This window comes from Argiope bruennichi, chromosome 8 (genome assembly GCF_947563725.1).
Source record: "Argiope bruennichi chromosome 8, qqArgBrue1.1, whole genome shotgun sequence".
NCBI lineage: Eukaryota > Metazoa > Arthropoda > Arachnida > Araneae > Araneidae > Argiope > Argiope bruennichi.
The window spans coordinates 88956133-88974410 of record NC_079158.1 but is presented as its reverse complement, the minus strand read 5'-3'; the positions used below and the strand labels follow the sequence as shown (position 1 = coordinate 88974410).

Sequence of the window (18278 nt, the reverse complement as noted above, 5' to 3'; positions counted from 1 at the left end):
AAAAAAAAGAGATTAATAGCTCAGTTTTTGTAGATTTGTTCTTTTATGAAAAGGTATCGTCTCATTTACATGAAAAAAGTACATAATTCTCGTTTCCTTTTAAGAGGATTACAAATTTTTATTTTGAAAAGGAATGAAGGATTATTCGAATAATTTGCTCTAATAAAGAATTCATTAAGCTCTCTTAGCTCATTTAATATAATTTTTTCTCTTATATTTCAGGACTCTTAAATGTAAAGTTGCCTCAAATTTTATTTAGAAAAAAAATTGCTTGTATTTTAATATGTAGACAGAATTAATCTTATCTCAAATATTTAAAAACTGGTGTTTTTATCTTGAACCTTTGAGGATTTATTTAATTATTTTTGGGCATATGCTCATAAAAAATTGTTCTAAATATATATTTTCATAGTCTATATTAACAAGAACATCCTTATAAAACATACATTTTGTTATTTTTTTCAGTACAGCGAATCGAAACTTAATCAAAATTTTGGATGTGATAGTTTTTTTTGAAAACAAAGAATTTCCGACAGACGAACTTAATTTTTAATAGGAAGTATTTATATTTTCAAAAAGAAGAGTTAATTAGGAATTTAAAACGTTAATTAGGGAGAAGGAAGGGGGGTTATTTCTTGAGAATCAAAATACTTGCTGATGTCATGTTTTCAACACTGATAAAGTATTATTCTATCTGTTATAAAAGCATGATTTCAAGATTCTAATGTAACACAATATGTTATTTAATGAAATATTTATTGTTTGAAGAATTGCTACACATCTTTTATTATTGTTGACCCAAACGTACCAGTTTCCCACTCCATCGAGGCATTTTAAATATTTCTTTTTTTTAACGTTAGAGACCAGATCCAATTGAAAAAGTGATTTAAATAACGTAAAAATTAATATTCCTTATTGTTTTCAATTTATAAATATATTGCAACAAATTAATACAATAAATATAAATAATAAATATAAACTCTATATTTTAATTTTGTTAGTCATTTGAATAGAATATTCTCAGTTCATTAATATTTCTGGGACAAATATTGGCCAAGTTATGAAGCTTTTTATATTTTGATTTTTAGAAAACTTAAATCATTTCATCAACCAACTTATTGACGATCAGCAGGTAAAAGAGTAACACCTAAATGAGGCGGATATTGATTGACTTCAAAAAGGAATACTTTATATTTCGATTTATATTACTTGCGCCAAAGAGAAAATTACTTCGTTTAAAACTATAGATGGTCGAAAATATTGTAATATATAATTATTTAATACATTTTTCATGCAATTTAGAGCATTTTTAGCAGTACTCATTCAGAGCATTTTTGAAGATACATAGAACTTCTAATGTTAAGTGCGTGTTAATCACTGAAGGCGTAGAAATTATCTAGATCATTGTTAGAGAGGCAACTTGTATAAAAAATGTTAAATATAAATTTAATGAAGATAGATGTAAATTCCTGGATATATAGAGTAAAGATTATACGTAGTAAATAAGGCATTATAAAATTGATGAGTAGAAGTGCTATGGAAATATAACAAATCGCAAATCAAGCAGCTGCTTCTTTTGAATAATTCATAATTTCTTTGCTGTGCGGAACAATTCAATTTATTTTATCCATTTAAATCAATAATCGTCGTGGTAGTTTATTTTCTGAAATCAAATTAAAGAAAATAGAAGAAAAAAAAATGAAAAACTTTTACACGCGAAAATGTGAAGCACGGCCATAGCTAAAATGCTTCGAAAAACGAACTGAAAAATGTTATGCTAATACGTTGCTCTAAAATTTCCTCGATAAAGTTTCAATGACTTCGAAAAAGATTTAGGATTCGTCCTGATGCATATGCAAACAGGTGTTGGATTATTAATGTTCATATTTTAAGGTGCTCCTCACTTTCTGACAAAATTTATGGTCGTAAGCACTCGAAGAGGAGATAAAGTCACGATTGATTGCACACCAGAAGGAGACAGGCCCATGGCATTCACCTGGAGAAAGAATGGAATTCTTCTTGACACAAGCAAAGAAACACGGTATGTAAACGTTCAAAATTTCTACTCTTTCCATTAATATAGTTAAAACCTTATACATTTTTAACCCTAGAATGCATGATTTTTCATTTTTTACGAGAAAAATATTTGTGTTTTGAATAGCCGCATTTAATTAAGGGGATTCATTTAGCAAAATTCAGTTTATTTTTTCTGACGAATTTTTAACAAAACAATTGTAATGTGCCATTTGGGTACATTGTGAATTAAACAATATTCCGGGGACATAAATCCCGTTATAAGAATTCAGCAATAAAAATAAATGTCTCTTTTAACCAATATATGTCTTAATGGAAATGAAATATTTTGATGAAATTTTTTATGGTGCAATTATTTATACAACGGACACCTTAGTATTTTTCTAAGTTTCCAGATTAAATCTAATTCCACTCTTGTCATATATCGGTGTTTTCTGCAAAAGTTTATCAAAACACATTTAAAAAAGAATTTCCAATCACTCATTGTTGCCCTTTGAAACAGTCATGCAAAGCTTATAAATGGAAATAAAAATGTGTAGCGAAATAACTATATGATGTATTGAAATGTTAAGATTCTAACATCTTCGCTCAGAATATTTTTTTGGAAAAACTTATGTTTGCAGAAAATTTTACTAAATATTAAAAGTTCATAAAATTTTACAGAATTACTTTTGAAATATTTTTTCTTGCTTGTTCGAAAATTAATCAAATTAATTAATTAGAATCATGCTAAATAATTATTCATTATTTAGGATTTTTAATGAGCGAAATTTGCTTACGTAGCTAAAAAGAAATTCTACTATTTTATTTTTTATAGAAATTAGTTATCATAGGATTTTTAGCTCATCATGTTAATAAATCACATCTATGATTGATGAGATGATAGATAAGGCAAATCCCTTTAAAACTAAAATAAAGACATTTATTTCAAATCGACATGAAAATTAGGTACTGAAAGTTATTGCCATTATAGGCTTTTATATATGTGCAATTACATGTTACAGATACAGTTATATTAGCTGTAACCGTATAACTATACGGTTACAGCTAATATATGGGTATGAAAAAGTTAGTTGGAATGCTCGTGGATTATCACTAAGATTAGAATTCGTGGTCTGAATCCGTAGATCCCGACATATTTGAAGGAATACTTGCTCTATCCCTGGTGTCTTAAAATCGATAGTAATGTGAACCATATTTATTAACAGCACTTTCAAAGTGCTGAAACTCTAAGATTTTAATTTTGATGGAATTACCAAATAGTCAGAAATAGTCATAGGATCCTTAATACATCGTATAATCTATAGGCGTGTGGCCTGTCTTTGATATCTGAAAACAGACACTAATGTTAATCGTATCAATTAAATCATACGATTCATATCAATGATATGAATCGTATCAGCAGCAAACGAAGCTGATACATAGTCTTTGCACCATTCAAACCAGTCAAATATGTATGGTAAATGAAAGATAATAGCAAAGCATTACTTTTCGTGGAAGTGGACTTCAGTCAGAATTCTGTCCCAAAATTCAGTACTAAAATGCATGGGCTATTCTCTAATGCGTAATAACCATTCAATAAATGGCCATCTATCCACACCGATATGGTCCCTGATGCAGCGCATTATATTAATTATAATAGGTACTAATAATCATAGCTTATTAAGAAATATTATTATCAGAAATAAAGCATGTAATAGGAATACTTATAGTCCGAAATAGATAAATATTTTACTGAATAATTATTTCGTAGTATATAGAGTATTAATATAATAATTTGAAAATTTTTATACATGGAAAATTTTTTTACGGAATATCATTCACAAATTATTTTTAGCAAAGCATTTTTTGAAATCATCTATGTCTGGTTTAAAAATTTAAGTAATAAAAGCATGATGTTCATTTTTGGTAGCAAGATAGAAAATCAATAATAAATAAAGATCATTTTTTTGCGCTTAGCCTTTATTTTCCCTATATTTTTTTATGCATCATTTCTGTATCTTTTTCTTCTTTCAGTTATTCGCACAGAACAGAAACTACTGTGAATGGAGAGCGCTCTATTCTGACAATAGAAAAATCGGATAGAAAAGATTCTGCTCTAATCTCATGCATAGCTTCGAATGATTATGGCGAAGATACATTGAATGTTCAAGTAACTGTGCAAGGTAGTAATTTTTTTTTAATTGCTCAATAGGATAGTTAAGTGCATCAGCATTTTAGAAACAAAAGCCCGTGATGTTTGACTTTAAGTGATATTCTAGACATTTTCAAAAAATTTCTGAAAGGCATAACTTCCTCTTTACATCATATGAATAAAATCTGGAAATAGCACAGTCTATTACAAAGAATATCCTTTATCCATTACATTCTTTAGAATAAATTGAAACAGTGATTATTTAATTTGCCATAATAAGGTAAAGTATATAAATATTCCATTTATTTTAAAATTGTAGAATAACAATAAAAATGATAATACCATTTCGTGATATCATTTCAAAATATCGTTTAAATGGAAAATGGATAATGTATAGAATACCAAAACAATGGGAAATCAAATTTAAAATATAAGTTTTATTCTATTATTAATTTTTAATACTGCATTATTAAAAATTTTCTAATATCATTGCAAATACCACTTAATGTTTCGACATAACATGTTTAGACCTTTTAAATTAATCCGAATTCATAGAATTTGAAATCTTATTTCACAGTTCAGTTTTAAAAATATTTTTTAAAAAAGGAAAATTCAATTAAATGTTCCTCCATAAAGAAATTTTCCATTAAAGGAACGAAGTAAAGCCAGATTTCATGACTATCGTTTTGATCGTTCTCTTTTCTGTTCTTATTTAAGAATTTCGAATTCAATTTGCTTAGAAATTATACTATATTCTCTTGCAACAATTAACGCTGGAAAGGTACTTTCAAAAGACTGATTTTAATGTAATAATAAAAAGAGAATTTATTATTTAAAAAAGAATAAAACTTCCATTAAATATTAAAATTGCTTTTTATTGGGAAATCTTAATTAATAAGCTTTGTTAATTGAAAACAGTAATGACGCAAAAGATCATTTATTTTCCTCACATGGTAAAATTAAGATAGATGGTTCGAAATAAACTCATTTAAATTAATAATTAATTCCTCTATACGTTATTTAAAAATATAATATTTTTAAATTACTTTCAAAATGTAACAAATTATTTTTCATTGATATTGAAAAATATTTTTTATGATAGTCTAGCATGAAACGGTAGTCAAATACAATTCTACAGTCAAGTTCGGACACATTTTTAAAGTAAATAATAAATAAAATAGTATAAATTAAATTACTTTATCAAAAGTAAATGATTATTATATTTCTTCAAACTTTTAAGTTTTAAAATCATGCATTTTTTAAAAAATATTTTCAGAACTTTTCAGTGTAGTCCTTCTTTTATTTAAAGCATGTAGTTGAAACAAGATGAATTAACAATTTTGGGCATTTTTTGGAATGAGTAAAGGCTCAATTTTTTTTTTTTTTTTTTACTTTGATTTAAATATATAAGATATTTTAAAACTGCAAACAGTTTTTTTTTTCTAAGGTCTAATTTTTTTTTTCTTTCCAATTCTATAAACAAGTTTGACCGATTTTTTAAAGTAGATAGTAAAGCAATAATTATAAAATAAAGTAGTATAAATTAAATTACTTTATCAAAAGTAAATTATATAATATTTCTACAAAATATATTAATATATTTCTACAAAATATATTATTATATTTCTACAAAATTTTAAGTTTTAAATTCATGCATTTTCCAAAAAGTATTTTTAGAACTTTTCGGTGCAGCTTTTCTTTTATTTAAAGCATGCGGTAGAAACAGGATGTAGGAACAATTTTTTGCATTTTTTGGAAGATGGCTTTTTTTTTGTCAACTTTGATTTAAATAGTTAAGCTATTTTATAACTGCAAACAGTTTTTTTTTCTAATTCTATAATGAATATCGATCATTTTTTTAATGTTAGTATTAGTAATTAATTAAATTATTTCATCAGAAGTAAATAATTATCCTATTTCTTCATAATGCAGATATTTAAAATCATGGTGCCATTATAATGACATGGATGGGAGGGGGATATGTACTGAACGAAAGGGAAGTGTCTCATTCTTGTGGATTGATGGAATGTTTATGATTTGGTAAGATCCAACACGAGTAGCTACTAATCTTTACATCATGAAAATATCAGGTTACAACAACAAAAAATAAATTTTGACAGAATATTCTGGTGCATCATGAATTATTCTGCCACATTTGTATCCAACTGAAATCCCTGTACATGAAACATGTGGGAAAAGGGTACATGTTCGCCATTTACGCTAAATATTTTACTAGCCTGAGAAACGGAAGTCGAGTGAAGACAGAAAGATATACAATTATGAATATGATCACCTCTGATGAAGAACATGACTGAAACATCACTTCATGTACTTCATGAATGAAGCATATGGGGATGAAGTATGCGAAGGTAAAGATGCAAATATGGTAACTGAAAACTCTATGGTAACTGAATATATTGACTCTCTTGGAAAGGGTCTGATCTGACTGAATTATGTATACAATTTTAGATTCTCAAAGGAGACTTCAAATCTTTTAGAAACTAAGAAAACTCTACATTAAATAGTGGGGACTAGTTGAATCAGTAATTGTATTGTTCTACTTTTCCTTATATGAAAAATTTCAATCTAGGGCAAGACCGTGAAAGTTGCCATAACTCAAATTTTTATTACCCTGGGAATAGGAGATCGGACCAAAGTAAGAAAATATGTGATAATGGGGATCAACACCTTTGACGAAGTTTTTGTTTATGTGGGTGAAATATGGGAAGGTAATGATATAAATTTTGCAATTGAAGATTTCTCACTCAAGAGAGGTTTAATCTGACTCAATTATACAATTTGAGACTCTCAAAGAAGACTTAAAATCCCTTAGTAATTAAATTTTTTTTCTCTGAATTAGAGGGAGCAAGTTAAATTAGTAATTATATAATCATAATCTGTTTCCTCCAAATGAAAAATTTGAGCCTAGGGCAATATTGCGAATGCTACGAGCTGATAATTTTTTTCTACTTTGGGAATAGGAGATCGGGCCAAGGCAAGGGTGTGAACACTATATCCTTTCTCTCTCCTACCATTGCATGGTTGCTAAATTCCTTCCAACAATTCATGTGTCGTATTATATTAAAGAAAACCGAATACGCTTTTTGGGTGTTGATACTTTTGGACATACTTTTTTTACTACATCTTTTTATACGTTTTTTTATAATAAATTTCTTTAATCCAAAATTTAACACAAAATTGTAAATTTACAAACAAATATAAACACCAAATTTCATTCATATAAGTCGTTGTATATATGAGTTATCACATTTACATAGGCTAAAGGCAGAGAAAATTACAAGTACTACAAACTTATAAACGTCCTATACTTTCACATATCTGAGTAAAATGTATTACATATCTAGATATGAAGAGTCAAAACTTTGTATCAAATTTCACAAGTCTTCACATATTTGAGTAAAATTTATTACAGATCTACATATGAGGCATCAAAACTTTGTATCAAATTTTGCAAATCTAATTCTTTTTGCTTTTAATTTAATTCCTTCACTTATACTAAGGCAGACAAACTTTTCCGAAATGAAATGTATCCAAGATATGATAGAAAAATTCATATTTGGAATAAAGACCTCCTCCAAATTTCATTATTCAAGCTCGATATATTTTTTGAATAACTTGTTCAAACATTTGGTTTGGGAGGCTTGAAAAGGTACAAAACGTAGATATTCATCAACGAAATCTCACGAATAATTTCCCTGTTTATTTTGTGGAGAAAGTAAAATTAAATGTAAGTATCAAATGTTTGAACAAGAGAATTCAAAATTCTATTAGACCTTAGAAATGATAGAGACTTCATATACTTCCACAACAAGTAGAGTTTAATGGAAAAAATGTGAATAAAGTGAATTAATGGCGAATATTCGTAAGTATTACAAAGCGTAGCTTAAAATATGTATTTATAATTTATTTGAGTCAATCATAATTCACTTTCAGTGAAGAATATTAGCACATAATTGTTATCACTTACTTGTAACAATATGAGAAATAAAATTGAATCATATTGCGACATTGAAAAAAAGCAGTCGACTCTCAATGGCCGAAGGGTCATACCACTGATCTCATAATCAAGAGATTGTAAGTTCGAATCCTGCCAGAGACAATGTGGTTCACAGTTTGTGTAAATATTTCATTCCTTGATTTTATGTTTACCTTTCTTTTATGTTCCAGAAGATTCTGGACATTTCTTTAGTTTACTAGACAAGTGTTCTGGACTTTTCTTACTGTCTCTGGAACTTTCCCTGCTAGTATAAAAGCAGAAGATTTTTCAGTCAGTGTGTTCTCAGTTCAGAGTTGAGTTAATATATTGGTTTAGCTCTACTTCTTATGTGCGTCAGTGCGTTCCACACTAAAGTATCTATATATGCTACAATATGCATTGACCTAAACTTTTATATTGGTTACATGGCTGCTCAAAGAACAGAGATACTTCTGTTTCCATATATATAGATATAGAGATAATTTTCATATACTTTTAGTATAAAAGCAGAATATTTTTCAGTCAGTGTGCTCTCAGTTCAGAGTTGAGTTAATAAATTGGTTTAGCTCTACTTCTTATGTGCGTCAGTGCGTTCCACACTAAAGTATCTATATATGCTACAATATGCATTGACCTAAACTTTTATATTGGTTACATGGCTGCTCAAAGAACAGAGATACTTCTGTTTCCATATATATAGATATAGAGATAATTTTCATATACTTTTAATTTAATATATATATATATATATATATATATATATATATATATATATATATATTCGTAATTAATAAAGGTGGATATTTATTACAAATTGTATATACCTTTTTCTGTTTCTAACACTATCCAATTACTTTTATATCCATATATATAATAATATATAAGAAATTTTAAATATATATGATTGAATTTTCTTCCTATATTTTTATTGTTATGATCATTGATATATATCATTATCTACATATATATCATTTCGAAATTTTGTATTGATTTGCAATCAGTTCCATGGCAAGGAATAAAGTATTACAGATGCTGAAAGGATGTCGGATCAACAACTACTACGCTTCGTGAATAACTTAACGACCATTTGGCGATATTGGCGATAAAAAGGAAATTTCCAAAAATTCAAGATATTTAATGTTGCATCGATTAAGAGCGAAATTAAGAAATCTTTCTAGATTACTCTGACGAACAAGATTTGAAGAAATCTTTCGAGACTTATTTGCCCTCTCACGGAAACTGTAAATTGTCTAGAAATGGAGCTGAGAATCAGGTTATCAGTAATGAGTTGGTAGTTGAATTCAGCTTTAGTAGTCTTAGAGAATAGCAGACGACTCAAGAGACATGAGAAATTGAGAGAAGTCTCTCTCCAATGACCTCTCTCTGAACAATTTGTGTTGCTACATCTGTTTATGACCAATTTGTTGCATTTCCGCTACTGTTTACTACGAGTAATCTGACAGTAATTTATGCTCAAGGAGAACATGTAATCTCAATTCTTTAGCTTAATTGCTATGACTTCAAGACAATTCAATGATTAGTTACAATATATTCTTTGTTGTCAATCAGTAGTAAAAATTAAAGGATATTCAAGTAAATTATTCTTGTTATTTATTTATTCTACAAATATAATTTTTTAAGTTTTTCTTTTTTTAAGAAAAATGTAGAATTGTGTTTATAGAGTAAAGTTAATAAGCAAGAGTAATTCTGAGACCATATTCATATTCACAGTTCGAAAGTTCATATAATAATCTAAGGCCTATGTCAACAAAAAGTACATTTTTCAGTATTAGTAGTATAGCATACTAAATGCATATAGTATACTAATAGTAGTATAGTATACTAAATACTCAGTATGTACTATACTAAATATTTGACAATAAACATTATAGAAATGTTTCAAGGAAACAGAAAAAAAAATGCATATTAATGCTTGAAATTTTTGAAGTAAATTTGCCCTTTTTAAAAGTATTTATTGAATATTTAATCTATGATAATAACAAGATAAAAATATATTTTTTGATGTTTTATGTTATTAAAAATTGAAAACTTTTATATGATCATTTCTTAGCGCATAAAATCAAAATAAATATCAAATGCAGATTTTTTTTTTTTCAGTTCATGAATAATTCACAAATTTCTTCCTTAAACCTCTCTTAGGGAATTCTTTCTCAAACATTCTTCGTGATTCCCAGCTTTTGTAAAGAAATATTTTTAGTATTAATATTATTGGAAAAAGCAATCATTTCTTAAAATGAATTTTCTTCATTTTCCGATATCCAGCACATTGGAGAAATGTGAGAATGATCATTGATTTGTATTTTCTTATTATATATTTGTTAAAAGTCTTTTCCTTTTCTTATTAGTTATTTGTTTCTTCTTTCTTTTTCTAATATAGTTTCTCTCTGATTTTTTTTATTGTCTGAAGCATTTTTTTAGAGTTGTCATTAACTTAGTTTTTCTTAATAAAATCAGAGCAGCGCATAAGAAAATTGTTCCTGCTAATTCGGTGAATTAAAAGTATTATTGCATGTATCAATTGTAGTACATTTTTCTTTGATTTTAGTTTTAATTTTTTCTCATTTATTTATAAGTCTATTTAATGGCAAGAAATTCCTACTCTTTCTAGAAAATTTAACAGTTTTCCGAGAGTAAATATAAAACTTGAACAATAATGTATTTATCGTTATTCACTTGTATATAAGTGTAATCTCTAAAAGAGGAATTGCCTAGATGCTTTCATTGAATGCGTGTAGTAATTGATCATGAGCGTTTCTTATCATATGAAGCTTTTACACTTGGCCAGAAATGTGAGTTAATTCCCTCACTAATCTTGAAATTTTACAAAGTTAGTTCAAACAATTGTAGTTTGTTGAAAACTGGATTATTTTTGCTGAGTCAATTAATTGAGTCATGACGCCATTATGTCGATTATATACATTAAAATTATTAACTCTAAAATTATTGGAAATTGAGTGAAGAACGTAAATAGATATGAATAAGTCATAAAAAATTGACCGGGTTCAATCTAGTCATGAATAATAGCTCAAACACACAAAAGAATAGAAAAAAAAAGAAATTCGGCAATTGCATGTATTCAAACGATGCAAGTGAAGCACGGCTGCGAGAAAAAAATTCTTTTTCAAATGCATCCTAGTTGTGTCTCCCAATTTCTTTTATCTGGAAAACTTTCAGAGGAAGCACACTTCCGTTTTCTTTGTTGCCACGAACGAAATGCACCCCCTCCCTTCACTACATGAATGGATAGTGAGAGTAGAGAGCAAAAGTAATGTGGCTGAACACGTCTTGCATCTAATCGTTCTTCCTCTCAGTATTCCTAGCTTTCCAGTCGATTGTGGGCACGATGTAAAAAAAAGAATTGTGTTTAAAATACTCAATCGATTCTTGCTTCGTCTTGCAATTTTCCTATTGGTTCTACTGATCTCATGCGCAATACGTAATATGCTTCCTCTTACCGAGCATGTACTTCTTAGAAGCTGATGTGAGGGATTACATGTAGAGAAAAAAGATATGAAAAAGAAAGACATGTAGAGAAGAAAGAAAATTTAGATATTAAACTTTTCATTGTTGATTCCGAAACAAATTACTATTAATTCAGAAAAAAATTCAGCAAATAAACCTGTTTTTGTTGTACAATGTTATAAAAATTACTAATAACTGTTCTTAATTTGTAGAGCAGTTGCTGCTGGGCCAACCGTGTGTTCATCATATGCCTGACACAGTATGGCCAGATTTAATTCTGTTGTTGTTTATAATTGATTTGCCATGGACAAGCTCGCTGTCGAAATCAGCGATTTTAAGCCAAGCATGCGTCTTTTGTTTTAGTAGCGTCAACTAAAGCCAAAAGTACGTCTTAACTACTCACGCATCACATTCGCTCGCACAACCCCTTTTTACAGGAGGGAGGGGGGTACATTCGTACATCTCACAGATAAAACTGATGAAGACCAACCCTGCCCGAACCGGGACTCGAACCCAAGACGCCCAGATCCCGTTGAAGACGCGCTACCCCTATGCCAGGACGCCGGCAGATTTAACTCTTATACCATGAAACTCCAATCCCTATCCTATTCCAACAATGATTACAAGAAATCAAAATTCTGAAAAAAAAAGTAAAACAATTTTATATAAAAACCACAAAATATCCTTCCCCAAATATATTTATCAAAATAGTGCAGTAAAAGATTATTTTGCACAAATGAGAAAAAACTCCTCTTGGATATTTGAAATCGTTAACAGACTAAAGGATTGCTTTCCTCTAAGGGCATTTACTTACTTTTATGGATGGTAAAATGAATATATCTTTGAAAAAACAAAATTGCAGAGTATATACCTGATCTGATGATAAAACATGTAAACATTATGTGAAAGATATTAATAATGTATTCAAAGACTTAAAAATACACGTTTGTCCAAAAAATTAAACCTAAGTTCCCATTATTTCTAAAATGAAATCAATGCTCACGAGATATTTTTTCGCCTGCCGTTACATTATTTACGCAAAACATTATTTCAAAGATTATACAAATTCTATACAATCTTTAAAAAATAATATAGGACAACGCATCATTCATAAGTCTTTCCTGATGTCAATTTGCTGGCATCTACTCATTTTCAAACCAAAATTTTGTTTAATTATTTGAAATTTTGGATTTTATTTTTGGCTTAGGAAACTATACTACGGGGAAAAAAGATATAATGATGGCAGAAGATATTTGAGTGAAAATTTGTATGTGATTAGCATTGTGCTTCAAATTTTCAATTTATGTCCTTTTTTACTTCATATACCAAGGAATATTCAGCACCAAATTCTAAGATGAATAAAGTATGAAATCCAAGCTCTCTTTCGATTTGATTGGAGAATCTAACAAATTCCACAACCAGCTTTTCATAATATGTTGAGTTTAATCTTTAATCTTTAATAATCTTTAATATTTAATCTTTAATTGAATAAGATGATCCTGCAATGGAAAACTCGGCAAACTTTAAAAAACAAAAAATAAGCAATTATTTTAGATAATTGCTAATCTGATTTCTTTCAGGTAATATGAAATGAACAACGCTTTTATGTTTAAAATGAAAAGAAAAATTTACTTCTTAGATCTACTTCTTAGATAATAAAAAATTCCTTTTTAACAAAGAAAATCGATGAAAATTACTACAAAATTTTATTGAAGTATGTTGTCATTAAAGTAAGTTTTTAAAAGAACTTGAAAAAAAGGAATTCTTTTGTGCAAATATGCCGAAATTTTTCTTAATTTCAGAATTATCTTTTTCCTTTTTTTCGAAGCATATTCGGCATCTTTACATCGGATTTCTTCCTTTACATATATGCTGATACAGATATAGTATACATGTAAAATGTAAAAAACATTTCTTGTTTTGCTTAATAATTTTGTCTTCCCTGCAATCACTTGGAAGAAAGTTGTAAGATTCTATAAACATATTTAATTTAGAAGTTTAATCAATGATCAAGAAATTCTATAATCTTAGTACCAAATATGACCAGAATGCACTAAAATTCTTTCTTTTTTATTGCAGTAAAGAGAGGAAAACAATTTAACTCTTGGTTGTTAAATAAAGGTTGAAATTTCGAGAAGTTATGAAAGAGTGCTTTTGATTTTCCCAAGCTATTGAGTAATGACCAACATTTATTTTCTAAAGTACTTTAAATCAAATCCTTTTAAATTTATAAAACCATGTTAAATTCTTCTAGTATGATACAAAGTCAAAAGCACTTTTAAACTTAAGAATCTTTTGTAAGCAACAGGAGAAATATTAGAAGAAAAAGAAATCACGATTCGGGGAGGAAGGAATAATTTTTGTTTTTCCTCTGGCATTGCTCCATCAATCGATCTAACCTCTAAAGTGAAAGTAGCAATGCATCAAAGTCAAACCCATAAAAACTATTTTCTGCCATTTCCAATTTAATCTCACGAAACGCAGAGTATCAATATTTGTGTCGAACTTGTCGTAAAATTGATAAAAATCTTCGAAAATGGCGGCGTTAGTCTGTGTCGATATCCCGAGCGGCCCTTCGATTAAGTTCAGAAAATTGCCCGTCCACAAACTTAAACTTAGACAAACAATTTCACTGCGGAGTCATTTCCTCGAGTTAAAGAACTTAAATTCTTGCTTCTTTTATACGTGAATCCGTCCGAAGAAGCCTTTAAGAGCTGCGGGTAGCAAATCTTAGTAATACACGTATCAGGATATTTTATGGCTTAAGACTTTAAAATCCTTACCAGCCATAAAACATGGTTTCGTACTTCGGTTATCGAAAGAAATGGCATCAAGTAAAAGGAAACGTAGACATAAAAAAGTAAAGGTAAAGGATATAAGGGAAAGAAATGAAGTATCTAGTATCGAAATATTGATAGGGGAATACACTCTGCGAAATCGGGGAATCGAGAAAGCTAAAAAAAATAATGATGAAGTCACATCTATTCAAGAGATGTATCGATTCTGGTTACTTGGGGGCTCAGGGTGGGGATGGAGGTTGGCACGAAGACGTGAGATTCGAAAATATTTTTGTCGATTCAGGGATATTTCGTTATTCCCAACATTTATGAATCATCCTTTCCGAAATTGAAATACGAAGAATACATTTTGAATATAGAGATACTTTTGGGGATGATATATCCAATATTTTTATTTCCTCGCCGTGCAAACCAAATATTTTTACATAATTTGAATGTGAGGTATCCCAGTTTACTCTCTTAATAGGTTTCCTATGTATAATGCATACATAATTATTTGTGAAGTAAGCTTGAAACTAAAAGTCAACAGTGGCATAATTTTCATTCCTTTGATGAGAAATGGAGTCCTTTGATAGGAAATTGAATAGTCTAAGAAAATAGAAAATCTACTGGTTAGCAGTTGAAATAAATAAAGCTTGCAAATCAATCTGAAAAAATATTAGCAAAGGATTGTAATTTTTTTTGTAATATTTTTTGACTAATTATTTTCAGTATAAGTACCATATTGCATTGAGAATGTCATCCTTTACATATGCTTGAATTCTATATTCTAAGAGTAATTTGGATCATTTTTCTACATTTTCTATGTACATTTTGTTGAAAAACCATATTTTAAAACCTATGAAGTTAATTTTCTATCCATTTTTCTCCCGATTAGGATTAAAAAAACAAAATAAAACTGTATTAAAAAAATTTCCGAAACGTATTTTAACTCTTTACTTATATTTCTCCTTAAAAATAAAAGAATTTGAGAATTAATGATAATATCATTGTATATTTTAGATAGTATTTGGTAAATTAATAAGTGTAAAGAGATATTTCAATTCATTAAAATATTTTTTTTTCACATTTAGATGTTAGTGAAGTGACAATGCAAATTAAAAATTGTACTTTGCTTTCGAAATAATAATATTGCATTCTTTTTATATGTTTATTATGCTTTGAGTTACAACTTGAATCTAAATTTAAGATGTTGTTTTAATAACTATTAAAATAAAAATATTAATTATTTCATACAAACAGAGATCATTTGCTTAAGCATGATGTAACAATAATTTATGCAATCACGGCAATTATCCAAACGGTCAAATGCAATGTCATTTCAAAATTTTTAATTGATAAATGCGTCAAATTCTGACTTAGGAATGGAAATTTTTAAATCTGGTTAAGATAGAAGAAAGAGCCCTTTGAAATTTTCGCAGCTTGAAGGAAACATCAGCCTTTTTACTTGACTACCTTCAGGATCTCATATTATTATTAAAAAGAAACAAATACAATTAAACAATTGATTATTTTACAAAAGCGGGCTTGGCCTATAACAACAAAATAGAGTGGTAGATTATAGGGATCAAAAGTATCTAAAAAAAACACTAAATAGTATATCAACTGAGGATGGATAAAGCATTTACCCTCTCATTCCTTCAAGGAATTAATTCAATTTTCTTGAATCTTTCAAATTCAGGTATACTGGAACACCCGAATCAAATGTAAGAAAAGTCCTTGTTCCCCTCAAAAATCCTATCCCTATTCCTCTCACCACAATGACAGATCCATTTCTTAAGGTTTGCAATGCAAAAGATGACTCATCTTAACTGATTACTATTTAGTTAGACTCGGCCAAGCAAAATCATCTCGGCGAGATTTTCTAAAGAACAAAGTACCAGCCTCGAATATTCAGAGTGTTTGGGTCCCTTCAGTATCTGTAGAGTTAATAGTGCTTGCTTATGAACTGATAATAATTATTGAAGCCATCAATGTGGAATTGCCTTTGCCAGATATTTGGTAACAATTTTATAATATTAACAGGACGGGAAAGAACCGACCGACTCTAAGCATTATCAATTGACGAAGCATTATCAAAACCGACTCTAAGTATTATCAATTGACGTTTTCATATTGCTGGCATAAAGGAGAGAAGAGTCTTTTTATATAATAGAAATGATATTTTGTAAATAATGATGTGAAGGAAATAATTAGTCCTTATTGGAAGTTTCTTTAAAAATATAAAAAGCATAAGAATATTGTTACAGGAGAAAAAAAAATCCAAAAACTGTTCGTGGCTTATGCATTGAAAGATCCAGTAGGTTTAATAACGGAAAAAGGTTTTATTCTACATAAAACACAAACACATGTAACAAAGCAAGTAGAAAAGTGTAATTTTTAGCAAGTATTTGGATAAAATAAGAAAATATAAAATATTAATTCCATAAATCTGCATTATTTAATGGAAACATGATTTAATACATCCAGAAAGTTCATTCTAATTGGGAACAACAGTTAGTTTCTAAACCGTTTTTAATAGGCATACTATAGATATACTATTTAGAAAAATAGTCTAAATGAAGTAGATAATTATATTTTATATACTTTGAGTCAATAAATGTTCTAATGAATAATTGAATTTTAAATTTTTAAACAGATCCTACGAAACTTATTTAATAAAGCACTTTTGATATATTAATAACTAAATGTTTCACTCTTTTCCATCTACATCTGAGTAATAAAAAACAAAATATCACTATTTTATCAAAAATACATTTTTGACAGCTCCATTCAGCATTTCGAGGAAAATACTGCTATCAGCACCAGAGTTCCTCCAAGACTGATACGGCTAGATTATTGAAATTGTTGCTTGTTATAAAATAATGATATTCAAAGCTAAATAATTCGATCCGCAGAAGACTAAAACGTTTTTCGATTCAAAATTGTGTTCAAAATATTTTACTGAATATATTGATAGGATAGAAGAAGTTTATAAATTTAAACTTCATGATTTATCCAAAAAACTAATTATTGGCGGAATCAAAATTAAATATTTTTTAATAAAATATTCCTTTAAATCCCTTTGAAATTATATCTGAAAGCTGAATTATATGATTAAATCGTAGTTTTTTTTATATAAATAATTCTTTGAAATATTGCATAAATTATTTCTTTTAAATATATTGCGTAGTACCCATAAGATTTCAATTTTGAATGTTAGAAAAAAATAGCAGAAAATTGGGATAATGCATAGCGCAATGAGCAGAATAGTGTAACAATTTTATATTAAATTTAGTTATATAATTATCAAAATCTGAAGCTTAAAAATATTTTACTGAGAAAGTCATTAATATTAAATTACGTAAAATATTTAATTGAAAATTTTAGCGGCCAACAATCTCGGCGAAATTGCAAGTCATAAAATTCGTATGGATTTAATAATAAAGCTATCAGCTACTATATTTACAGTGTACTTGGTAGTTACAGTGTTAATTAAATTAAAGCCACATTAATACATTAAGAGATAGGAAAGTATTTGTAAGGTTGTCTATATCATCAAGATTTTGTTGTTTCATTCCTACATTTGTTATTTACTGACCTCTCACTTTTTACACTGTTTCCGAAATTAAAATTTTTATATACAGATTGATATGTATGCATGATTTCCATATAAATGTATCATAAGACTTAGATGTTTCCATGCCAAAGAATATTTATATTGCAAAATAAATATTTTAAAGTAAGTTTCTAGAATCGTTAACGTGATGAGTATCATTTATTTCTCAAGCCTCTTACATGGAAAGCGAGATGTGCCCTAAAGCTCAGACAATTCATTAGCTTATTGAATAAT

At 28.4% G+C, this 18278-nt stretch overlaps 1 protein-coding gene across 1 annotated transcript in view; it reads left to right on the top strand.

The window, feature by feature from the left end:
* Positions 1-18278, top strand: part of LOC129981306 (cell adhesion molecule Dscam2-like) — a 493597-nt gene that overhangs the window by 282274 nt on the left and 193045 nt on the right. The window contains exons 12-13 of the mRNA XM_056092083.1: positions 1894-2041; positions 4051-4199. Of these exons, the coding sequence (XP_055948058.1) occupies positions 1894-2041; positions 4051-4199 (297 nt within the window). The remainder of the gene's footprint in view (positions 1-1893; positions 2042-4050; positions 4200-18278) is intronic.